At 36.9% G+C, this 10859-nt stretch overlaps 2 protein-coding genes across 2 annotated transcripts; one reads left to right on the forward strand and one right to left on the reverse strand.

Moving 5' to 3' along the window:
- The first annotated feature begins 1469 nt into the window (after positions 1-1469).
- Positions 1470-5321, forward strand: LOC113308436 (mRNA-decapping enzyme subunit 2-like). The gene is made up of 8 exons (XM_026556900.1): positions 1470-1705; positions 2156-2307; positions 2399-2526; positions 3050-3148; positions 3618-3770; positions 3972-4075; positions 4166-4233; positions 4377-5321. Exons 1-8 carry the CDS (start codon positions 1629-1631, stop codon positions 4577-4579), a joined length of 984 nt encoding a protein of 327 aa, XP_026412685.1. The 5' UTR covers positions 1470-1628; the 3' UTR covers positions 4580-5321.
- A 160-nt stretch (positions 5322-5481) lies between these two features.
- On the reverse strand, positions 5482-8528 carry LOC113308435 (double-stranded RNA-binding protein 2-like). Its single transcript, XM_026556898.1, has 3 exons — positions 8001-8528; positions 7162-7381; positions 5482-6648 (listed from the first exon to the last, which is right to left on the reverse strand). The coding sequence occupies exons 1-3, from the start codon at positions 8244-8246 to the stop codon at positions 5651-5653; spliced, it is 1464 nt and encodes a 487-aa protein (XP_026412683.1). The 5' UTR covers positions 8247-8528; the 3' UTR covers positions 5482-5650.
- Positions 8529-10859: the final 2331 nt, after the last annotated feature.

The raw sequence follows: 10859 nt of genomic DNA on the forward strand, positions 1-10859 counted from the left end.
CAATCGGGCTCGCAAATTCCTATTTGTTTGATTGAAAATTGAATTGAGAAATTGAGATATAACTCTTTGATATACTTTTCTTAAGATTGAGTCTGACTGTCTAGTTGATTCTCCTGAAATTATATTGGAGTTAGTCCATACAGATTGCTAAGCGAAATATTGGGTGTGGTTGTTAGACCCCCGCTTTTTCAAGTCTCAAATGCTTACCCCTAAATTTATTTATACCCCCATTGAAGGCCTAAGTAGGGGTGAACATTTGTCCCAGAATCCGCGGATTCAAACCGACACAATCGTTCGTGGATGGGTGCCCAGAACGTTCGCTAATGGGTTGGATGCAGATGATATTTTTGAAATCGGACAGATTACGGATTAAACCCGATGCAATCTTGAAAATCCGTTGGTTTTCCAGACCCGTTAGATTAAAGGCATTTATATAGTTTTCAGAAAATATAGGGATAGTTTAGGAAATCTTTGGATGTTTTGTTGGAGTGATGTCCATGACATTTTTATTTATACACATATAAAATGTAAGCAAATCTAGGCTCTGCATGACTGAATATCCCAAAAAGTTCAAACTACCTTTTTTTATTCTTCTTCTTCAATTCCTTTTACAGAACTTCAATTACATATCAATTTTTTATTAGATTATTATGTGTTGCTTAGGTTTACTCTAATATTAATTAGGGTAAATTTGGGTAACATTTAAATTAGGTTTTTATGCTTTCAATAAAACTTATCCTTGTTCTACATGGATTTTAGATTCAGGTTTTGTATATATTTCTCATGATAGTCTTCTAATGGCTGACTATTGTCATTATAAAGAATATACTAGCCTTAATGGCACTTTGTTAACATGTGATAGTATATTCATGTATATCATTGACGACGATCTCTTCCGGCATGATGTAGATCTCTGCAACTCGATACAAGATCCATGGCTACTAGTCTAATCGTGATTATGATGTTATGTGCTTATCACTCCTTGGTATGAAAGTATCAAGATTTGAAGTAGTTATCCAAATGGTTGGAAAGAGTTCCAAAAACCATCACAAAAAACATCATATTTCTATTTGAATATGTACTCAACACTTTTAATGTATCTTAGATTTCCAACTATTCTTTGTTAATGATGTATGAATTTTTGTCACTTGTTGACATTTTATTAATATGAATAGTCTAGGGGCCGAGGCTCTGCGTAGCCCCCTGTATGCCCACTAGATGCAAACCCGTTAAATGCTGGATTGGATTCGGATGCCAAATTTGAAATTCGTAATGCATTGGATTGAATGCGGATGAAGTATAAACCCACCCATACCGGCCCATGCTCACTCCTAAATTGTCCAGGCTAAGGGTCCCCGTTTATTAATGGGCTTTTGTTCGCACCAACCAAAAGATTCTTAGGAGGACTGGAGGAGTAGGTTTACACATGAACCCGACATCTAGGAGTAGAAAAATACACAAAACACTTTCTCGTTTCTTCTACTTCTGTAGAAACGATTCGACTCTTTTCTCTTCAGCTACTCTTTCTCTCTGTGCATATCTTCTTTTCTATGGAATTTTAAAAATTAGGGTTTCAAATTGTACACGAAAATTATTAGGTTAATTCGTTACTGTAGTAGGTAGTATCAATGGCTGGTATACTTCGATCTTCTAGTACTCCTAAGAAAGGTTACCCTTCTCAAGAACTCCTCGACGATCTTTGCAGGTTCTTGATTTTACTTAAATTTTCTTCATTTCTTGTTTCATGTCTTACAATTTTTTTCAGTTTTGCTGCTGTTGATGTTGTATGTTTTCTGATCTGTTGATTTAAAGTTAGGTTTATGTACAAGATCAAGTTTATTTGTTTGTTTTATCAAGTGAAATTGAAGTTAGGTTTTCTACATAATTACAGTGAAACAATAACTAAAGAAATAGACACTCGTGGGGTGCATTTAGTTGTATGGAGTTGTTGTGTTGGTGTAAGGGAATATTTGGTATTTCTTAGTATTGGTTATGAGATCATTGCATTTTGGTTACTTGTTATGAATTGTTGGGGGCATGTTATGCTGATTCAAGTGTTAGAGCTCGTTTTTTAACAAGTTGAAATTATAGCTGTACGTTTTTGTTGATTAAAGTGGTGGTTGATTTGTATAAGTGAATTGTTCTTTTTGCGCAGTCGATTTGTTTTGAATGTCCCAAGTGAAGATCTTGAGTCGTTTGAGAGGATGTTGTTTCTAGTGGAGCAGGCGCATTGGTTTTACGAGGACAATGCTGTGGAACAAGATTCGGGGTTGAAGTCACTTTCTCTTAGGGAATTTACATCTCTGAGTATCCTTTTGCATTGTATTGTAATTTTGTGGTATTTGAATAGTCTTGAAGTTATTAATGTTATGTTAAGTTCTACCTTGACTTGTTATAGTGTTTCGTAGCTGTGATGCTCTCAGACCTTATACTGCACATGTAGATGATATTTACAACGACTTCAACAAATACAAGGTCAGGGTTCCAGTAAGTGGAGCTATCATTTTGGATGAAGCTTATGAACGGGTATGTTTGAAACTGCAGGAAACTAATTCTTCTACAGGAAGTGCGTCCATTGTTTCTATGTGTTGTTAGTTAATGAAGTTGATATTGACAATATTACGAGGTTTTAGTTTTATACATGTATTTGGTTATTTGTGTACCCATATAGGTATAGTAATTCTAACTTCGGTTAGGTAAAAGCACCTGTATGTAATGAATTGTAGATGCATGCTCCCAAGTCCCCAAGTGTCAGCAGAGATACAAGTTTATAAATAGTAGGATTTCTGATATGTTGCTTGGGGAAAGCGTTTGGTCTTATGTCTAAAACGTTTTTAAGTGACTCTATTTTAAGAACTTTGAGAAGACGTGGTATTACAGCTGCACTCTAAATGACGGAAACCCTTGAAGTAGGTGATCATCTTCCAACTGTAGTTGCCAGTTGCGAGTATGGCTTAATGAAATAAGTTACTTATACATGTTTTATGATATTTCTTTGTCATGTAATTTCCTTTCTCATTAATTTCTCATCTTTATGTTGCATTTGCAGTGTTTACTGGTGAAAGGATGGAAGTCTGGAGCAAGCTGGAGTTTTCCTCGCGGGAAAAGGAACAAAGATGAGGAAGACCACACCTGTGCTGCCCGAGAAGTAATTATCCTACTATACAATTATCTTTCTTTTGCATTATCCAATGGTTATCATATTTGTGAAATTAGGCTAATTTCTGGAAGACTCCCTTTGCATGCTCCATACAATTTAAAATCAATGTTACTTCAACAGGGTAATGATCTGGTCAACGAATTATAACCACACGATTAGAGTGTGATTAACCATTACCGATATGTGATGTAGATTATGCGTCTGTAGAGGATCATTCCCAGTTTGTTTTGACTGCTGAGATGGTCGTCCAGTTGTCTTTAAAAATATATATATATATATATATAGACATGTTTATACAGTCCATTGATCAATACCATTTTATACTTTTATTCCCTAAAATTGCATACAGCTAGCTATTTCGTAGTTATCAACTTCAGACTTCATAACAGTTTAGACTGATTGTTGTAGTTGATGAACATGTATTATGTAATGGATATGCACCTTCTCTTGATTACAGGTGTTGGAGGAAACAGGTTTCAATACCTCGAAACTTTTGAAAGTGGATGATTTTATTGAAGTGACAGTTGGGGAACAAAGGGTGCGCCTCTTCATAGTCGTTGGTGCTAAGGATGATACTGTTTTCGCACCACAGACCAAGAAAGAGATCAGTGTATGTATCCATTTTGATGTTAAATTTTATTTAATCAGAAATTTTTTGTTTCGAAAATGTGATTCTTCTAGAGACAAATATCACACAAGACGAAAGTATGTGTGAAATGAAAATAGATGCACTATTTTCCCAATCCTATTTATGACTAAGAAAACTTGACACACTTTTAAAGCCCTTGTTGTACTTATTTTTGATATGCAGGAAATTTCGTGGCACCGAATTGATGACCTTCAGCCAACATATAATGATGTAGTATCTCGTGGGGCTAATGGCATGAAGTTGTACATGGTTGGACCATTCTTAGGGTGAGTATGCAGCCTTTTTAAGTTAGATGGACATCTTTCTTTAAGCCTTTTTTATTAGCTGATCCTTATCATTTATTTGTCTCCAAGCAGGCCTCTGAAATCGTGGATATCCAAGCATCGACCTCATAAAACCAAAAAATCGGATTCATCCCCTAAAGGTTTATCTTTACCCCTTTTCCCTTATGTGTTTCTTATTATTGTGGACTCGAAACTTGTGGGTTTACAAGATTTACCCAAAAATTTGGAGCTAGTAGCTATATATAAACGGGATAATAAAAGCTTTTTTTGATAAATTTTGCAGGAACAACCTCTGTTTGGAAGGCAAAGAACCCTACAGTTAGTCCTCCAACAGCAATACCCGAGATGACCCTGACTGCTAAACCACCTGTATTACCTGAAACTCAAACAAGTGAACTTGAATCTCGCCCTGGGAGAAGCTTCAGAAGTTTCAGGATGGACACTGCTTCAGTTTTACGTGCTATGGAAGCTGGTTGGGTGATTTGACCAACCACAACAAGGATCTGTGATTAGTCTTCATTGTGAATCCTATCAACCCAAATAGTTTCTCTTACTTATATTAGTTTCTGGTGAGCCCCTTCTATACTTTTAACAATGCAGCGGGTCTTCATCAGCAAGCAAATTGAGTCCTAGGAGCGTTTCAGTGTAGATTTTGTATAAAATCTTGTAGAGCAAAATCTAGGTGTTTCTGCATGGTGGATGTACTTTGTCGTACCACATTGCTTAGAATGTAACTAGTTTGACTAATTAGGATTCTCTTTAACCTCCGGTTGAATGTATTTTGCTTAAGACTTTGTTCTGGTTAAAACTATGCCAGCAGTGGAATTGTATCACCTTCATTGTTTCTTCAAACAAAAAGAGGCCTTGCTAGATTGGTTTGTAGTTTGTGCAAGTATTGGTGGCTGTGAATTTCAAGCTTCAAAATAAAAGGTACTTTCAGATTTTCCAAGGCGAGCATGTAGGCTAAGAAGGTGCTTCTGGGTGGTGGTGGATGTACTTTGTCCGTATTGCATTGTTTCTGGATGGTGGATGTCTAGTTTTGATTCATCAGAATTCCCTCCGATCTCCAGACTCCAGTTGAATGTATTTTGCTTATGAATTTTTTAACATTTTCTATCTATTCGAATAAAAAACAAGCCTTGTTAGATGATTGTACAACAACAAGTATCGATGGCTGTGAATTGTTTCTCAAGCTCGTAAATAAAAGGTGTTCTGTTCTTTAAACGAACTTCAGTTTTTACTACCACCGAGTGTGAATTTCTGTTGGCAATTATATGGGGGAGGGTTAAATAACCTTAAAGGACTGTGTTCCAAAAAACAGACAAACAAACAAAAAGGACCCTCAAGGAGTGCATCAGCCATGAAAGCTCACAGCTCAACCACAGAAATGGATTCCGAGAATAATACTTATAATACTTTACTGATGACATACAATCTAAGAGTTCAGTAGAGCAGCTGCAGCTAAACCTGCTATTGCTTAGTATCCGAAATATCTGCCAAATGTAACCTAAACAAAAAGTTCATGACAGGACCAAAAAAGGAGCTTCCACAGTGAAATCAGATTTTAAGGTGTTTCAAGTCCTGCACTGTTGCAGATTCTTGCAGGTCATCCGTTCTACTCTTTGCACTCTCTTCTACATTAACCGCTGAGTTTGATGGCAGTGGCATAGGAACTAAAGACGTTGGGACCTCAAGCTGTGCCGGTGGTTTTTCCTGGACTGGGGCTTGAGACTTCGCTGGTGGCGTAGGAACTAAAGACGTTGTTAGAACCTCAACCTGTGCTTGTGTACTGGATGGTTTTTCCTGGACTGGGGCTTGAGACTTCGCTGGTGGGTCTTCAACCTGGTCTTGTAACTTCGCTGGTTGGAACGGAAGTGGTGAAACTGTTGATTCCTCTATTGAAACAATTGGTCTTGGCTTGTGGTGAACAACTGCAAAAATTGATGGTTCCTCTATTTGAGCAGGCAGCGTTTTCAATTGTGGAGGAGGGACCGTGAAAATTGGTGGTTCCTCTCTCCGAACAGATGGAGCAGCGAATACAGGCACGGTCTGTCTGACACAAACAGGTGGTGGGCCCATCAGTGGAGGATGGCGGTGAGCTTGAGGAATTGGAGGAGCAGAGAAACATGGAATTGATGTCCTCATTGTCACTGGTGGAGCCATTCCATGATATGATGGCCTGAAATGGCGCATAGGAATATAAGGTGCAGCACCTGCTGCAGGAAACATTTGTGGCCGGACCCCACGACTTTCAGTTGGTTGGCACCTTGCTGTTTGGGGATCAGTAGGCACAGTGTGCACTGGTCTATTTCGTGGAGCTGATTTGGGACGGATCAAGGGTAGTATTCTTGAGGTGGTGAGAGGAGGCTGTGCAGTAGAAGGTCTCAAATTTTGCATCGGAAATTTTCTAGGGAAGGGTGATTGACCAGTAGGAGAGTCTGCCATTGCTAGTTTTTCTTTCAAGCGGTAATTTAATAATGCTCGGGCTATGGTGATCTGTTCTTGCTCATCGTTGGTCTCTGCTTCTGATGACGAGCTTGCAGCTTGTTGTGCCACTGTCCAGGATAAATAAGTTTCTTATCAGTAACTTGGATTTTTGGAACTTTAATAAAGGGGACTAAAACCAGAAGACGGCTAACCCATCAGCTCACTAAAGTTAACATTGTCAAAAACCTTCAAAAAATTTCAGTAAATTCTAACAGCTTAGCAATGTCATATTAAAAATTAGCCAATAGAAGAACAGGGTCCTGGGGCCAACTCCGTTTGCAGACCAACAATGCAATATAAGAATCCACACGGTAAAATTTGGACATGGCAGATGATTTTGAGGGTGAACAACACAAATATTAGCACAGAGCAGATAAGCAAAGTCTAATTCAACAAAACTACCCCCAAGGATGGTGCATCAATGTCTGCCAATAACTACTGATAGTTTATATGCATGGTAAATTTTATAGTACACAGAACATGGAATGATATTAGTTTAAGAATCGCCTCCCGGATTGAGTAAATACACATCAAAATTCTATCAGCTATAGTGCAATATATTGATATTTGTAAGAACTTACATTGTTTTAAAGCCGACCACGCTGCCATGGCGGCATTCTTCTCCGCCTGCTTCTTGTTTTTCGCTGGTTCACCTGTAAATATAATTCCAGCAAGCTCCACATTGCACGTAAATACAGGTAAGTGTCCAAGCCCAGACCTGAAGGGTGTATATGTTGGTAGCGGAGCACCAACTCTTTGTGCTATTTCTTGTAATAAGTTTTTGTAAACACCCGTCTCATCCTACACATTTAACAACAACAACAAGATTATTAGTACCAAAGATATGAACTTGTCACAAAACTCAATCCTAAAATAACATGGCTCTCAATTGAGTAATCCGATTACATGGCATTGTTCATTAAGCCAATAATGAAAGAATTAACACAGAATCGAATCACCATATGGGTGTGTCTCTAACTTCATCCCTCTGTTGTTCACAAATTGTACTAGATTGATCAACATGAATAGATAATGCACTAACAAAGGGTAGTACTGAGAAACCCTTAAGTGTAAACTTTCATATTTATTTCCAAATATAAACTCATTTAATCTTCATTTGAAGGGGGGAAATCACAATTCTACTTGAACCAAACTGATTACTCAAACAACAAACAATGATCCATTCCCGGATACTACACGGCAACAATGAGAGCATTCATATATGATACTCACTCAAAAAAAGGGTTTGCAAAAAAAAAAAAAAATCAGGAAAATTAGTTCTTTCCATAAATGTCAACAATACCCAAGTATAAAATCTAAAAAGGAAAGTAAGAACTCAATCATTTGAACTTAGTATGACTATTAGAACTGAAAAACGAAACCCTAATTAAGAAAGAGTAGAAAAGCAGGAGGAACTCACCAAGATCCTTGCAGCTAAAGAATGAGAAGGACCTCTATGAGAAAGAGAATTAAGTGCAACTTCAGCAGCAGAATGTTCAGCTTGTCTTAGGGTAGTACAAAAATTAGGGCTTTCAAAGATCTCATTATTAAAGTTAACAGTAGCTTTAAATCTAGGTGCATGATCAGGACCTTCTCTTATACATGAATATGATGGTAGATTAAAACAACTTCTTTGTGCCAGCTCTTGCAGCTGGTTCTTATACATCTCTTCCTCCTCTTCTCAAAACCAAACCCACATTCAATTTTGAAACCACTGACCTAAACTAAACTAAACTAAATCTAATCCCGGGGTTTGAAGACCCCTCCCAAGGATCTCAAATGCAGGAATGATTGAGGGGTTTTGAAAGATCAAAAGGGTTTTTTTTTTTGTTAGGGTTTTTGGCCAGAAGAGAAAAAGAGGTTGGGGAAAGATCTTAGGAGGAGGAGAGGAGGGAGGAAGGAGGAAGAGGAGGAGTAGAAAAAGTGAAAAGGGTTGTTTTTGTTTTTAATTTTTTTCTCTTTAGTGGGGGTTAGTGGTGTGTGTTGGACTCCGAGAGTAAGTGAGTGTGTGTGCGAGTGAGCGAGAGTAAGTATTTTTTTTTTTCCAATCTTTTTTAAATTTGATTTTTGTTGTGGTTTTTTCCTCTCTTTTAGATAGTGATATCCACAGCACACATATTCCCATAAGGGCAACTTCAATGGATGGGCACCATCAAATCTGTTAATTTGCTTGTCCAGGTGGATAGATAAACTGACTTTTGTGCAATGGAGAAAATGTTCCACGAAACAGGTTAAGTCGAACGGGTGAATATGGGACATTTCACAACGGCTAATTCCTTCCTGTATAAATAATCAACACATTCAAACATTCAACTCACAACAAAATTCAATCTTCTTTTGAATTTTTTCCGCTATAAATCTTCCTCTTGATATGTCTCATAAGGCTATTTTTTTTCTTGTGAAGCTAAACTTGAGGCGGCTGTAAATAAGATACGTGGTAATTTAAAAAAAAAATGAAAGTGGTAAAAAGGAAAGAGTTGTGCAAGTTTTAGAAGTTAATCCAAAAAAATGTCATGTTAAAGGCAAAGAAAAGCTCCAGCTTTGAAAGTTAAGAACTGAAGTTTCAAAAACAAAGGCGAAACAGTTCACGAGCACGTTGAATGGAAGATACGCCAAATGAAGAAAACTAGAAGGCCAAAGATTGTAGTAGATTTTTATCGATGTCAATATTTAAGTTCTTATTATTGTCTAAGTTTATATCTTGTAAAAGAAGTGGCAGTAATATTTTTTTATCAAAATATTTGGACTTTAAATTAGACTTCTATTTTATATTAAGCCATATCGCTGATTTCTTTGGATCACTTCACCTTCAGTTTCACCATTAGGCCTATTTCAGTTAATCTGCATTAGCATATCAAGAAATTCGTTGACAGCATGACAAATTGATTGAGAACGATCACATAATCCATAAGTATCACGGTTTCTCAGATTCCTCGTTTCTGCAGTGTTACAAAAACTTTGTTGCCAAAAATTCGTTTGCGAAAAATTCATAACACTATGGATATTATCTCTTATTTGAAAAACATAAGCTATGCAAATTGCTAAATCTTCTTCCTGAGAAAACTCAGGACCACAAACTCTGATAGCCATTTATTTTTTGATTTTTTCTAAAAGATTTTGAGATCGAAAGATGAAGATTGAAGTGAAATGATAAGAAACTGTGGTTGGAGAAATGTGGTTTTGGGGTTGAAATTGGTTATATCTATAGGAAGTGGAATTACAGTCATTGGATGATAATAGTCGTTGTCGGCTCAATCAAGGACGCTCGTCTCTATGTGAGGCGCGTCTCAGCTTAGTATAGGCCAATCGACCTATGTTGATTTGTTCGTCTTAACTTGAGACGCGATGGAAAAACCCTTTTACTTGTGGGTTTGTCCATCCATTTTACTTGTTTGTCAGTCTCTTTATGGGTATAAAATGGGAAAATCTGCTTGTTTGCCGGTTCCATTGGACTTGCTCTAAGGGCACAAAGCTTTGGCGACAATGGACAAGAATTCACGTGTGAAATAGAAATGGTCAAATAGGGGCAATCTAATCCTTTTACCTTTAGAACAAGCATTATGGTTGGTGCTTTCGCTTAGTTATAGTTAATTGTAACGAAATTTCAATCACTGTGGTCCTTCGCTTAGTTTTAATGTGGTAAATTATCCTGGCTTTGCTACAAAGAGGAATAGATTTGTTCTTCTTTTAAGCTAAGCGATGTCTCACGGAAACTTTTCCGTATTTTGATCAATACAGAAGCTAAGTTTCCGTGATATTTTAGACGAATACTGAATTTCCTATCTAGTTTTCACTATTTAACATGTTTTTACTCCTAGTATTTCTCTTTTAGCTCTTTTTATTTACTAAAATTCCCCTTTTCTTTATTATATCTCCTTTTTTTTTCCTTAAATATCTTTAAGCCCATAACAAAAAAAATTCTATATCAACCTGGTTAAAAAAAAGGACGGAAACCCAGTTTTCGTCTCTACAGGCTAAGGGATGGAAATCTCCAGTAGTGAGGCGCATTATTTCTTATTTAGCTTAGCTACAACTAAGTTATAGCCGAGCGAAACGCCCAACCATAATGCTTGCCCTTATGAATTCTATGACTTTTTATTTAAAAAAAATTGGGATGTAGTTTTAAGTTGGTTGAAAAGATTACGTTGTCTCCAGTTTTCACTAGTCAAAATTTCACAACTAATAGAATTGTCATACAATTACAAGATTTTTCAGTGAATCTAAAATAATCAATTCTATTACGAGTGTAATTTTACAGGAACATAAAATAGTTATTGGT

The sequence above is a fragment of the Papaver somniferum genome, chromosome 9, assembly GCF_003573695.1.
Source record: "Papaver somniferum cultivar HN1 chromosome 9, ASM357369v1, whole genome shotgun sequence".
Classification (NCBI taxonomy): domain Eukaryota; kingdom Viridiplantae; phylum Streptophyta; class Magnoliopsida; order Ranunculales; family Papaveraceae; genus Papaver; species Papaver somniferum.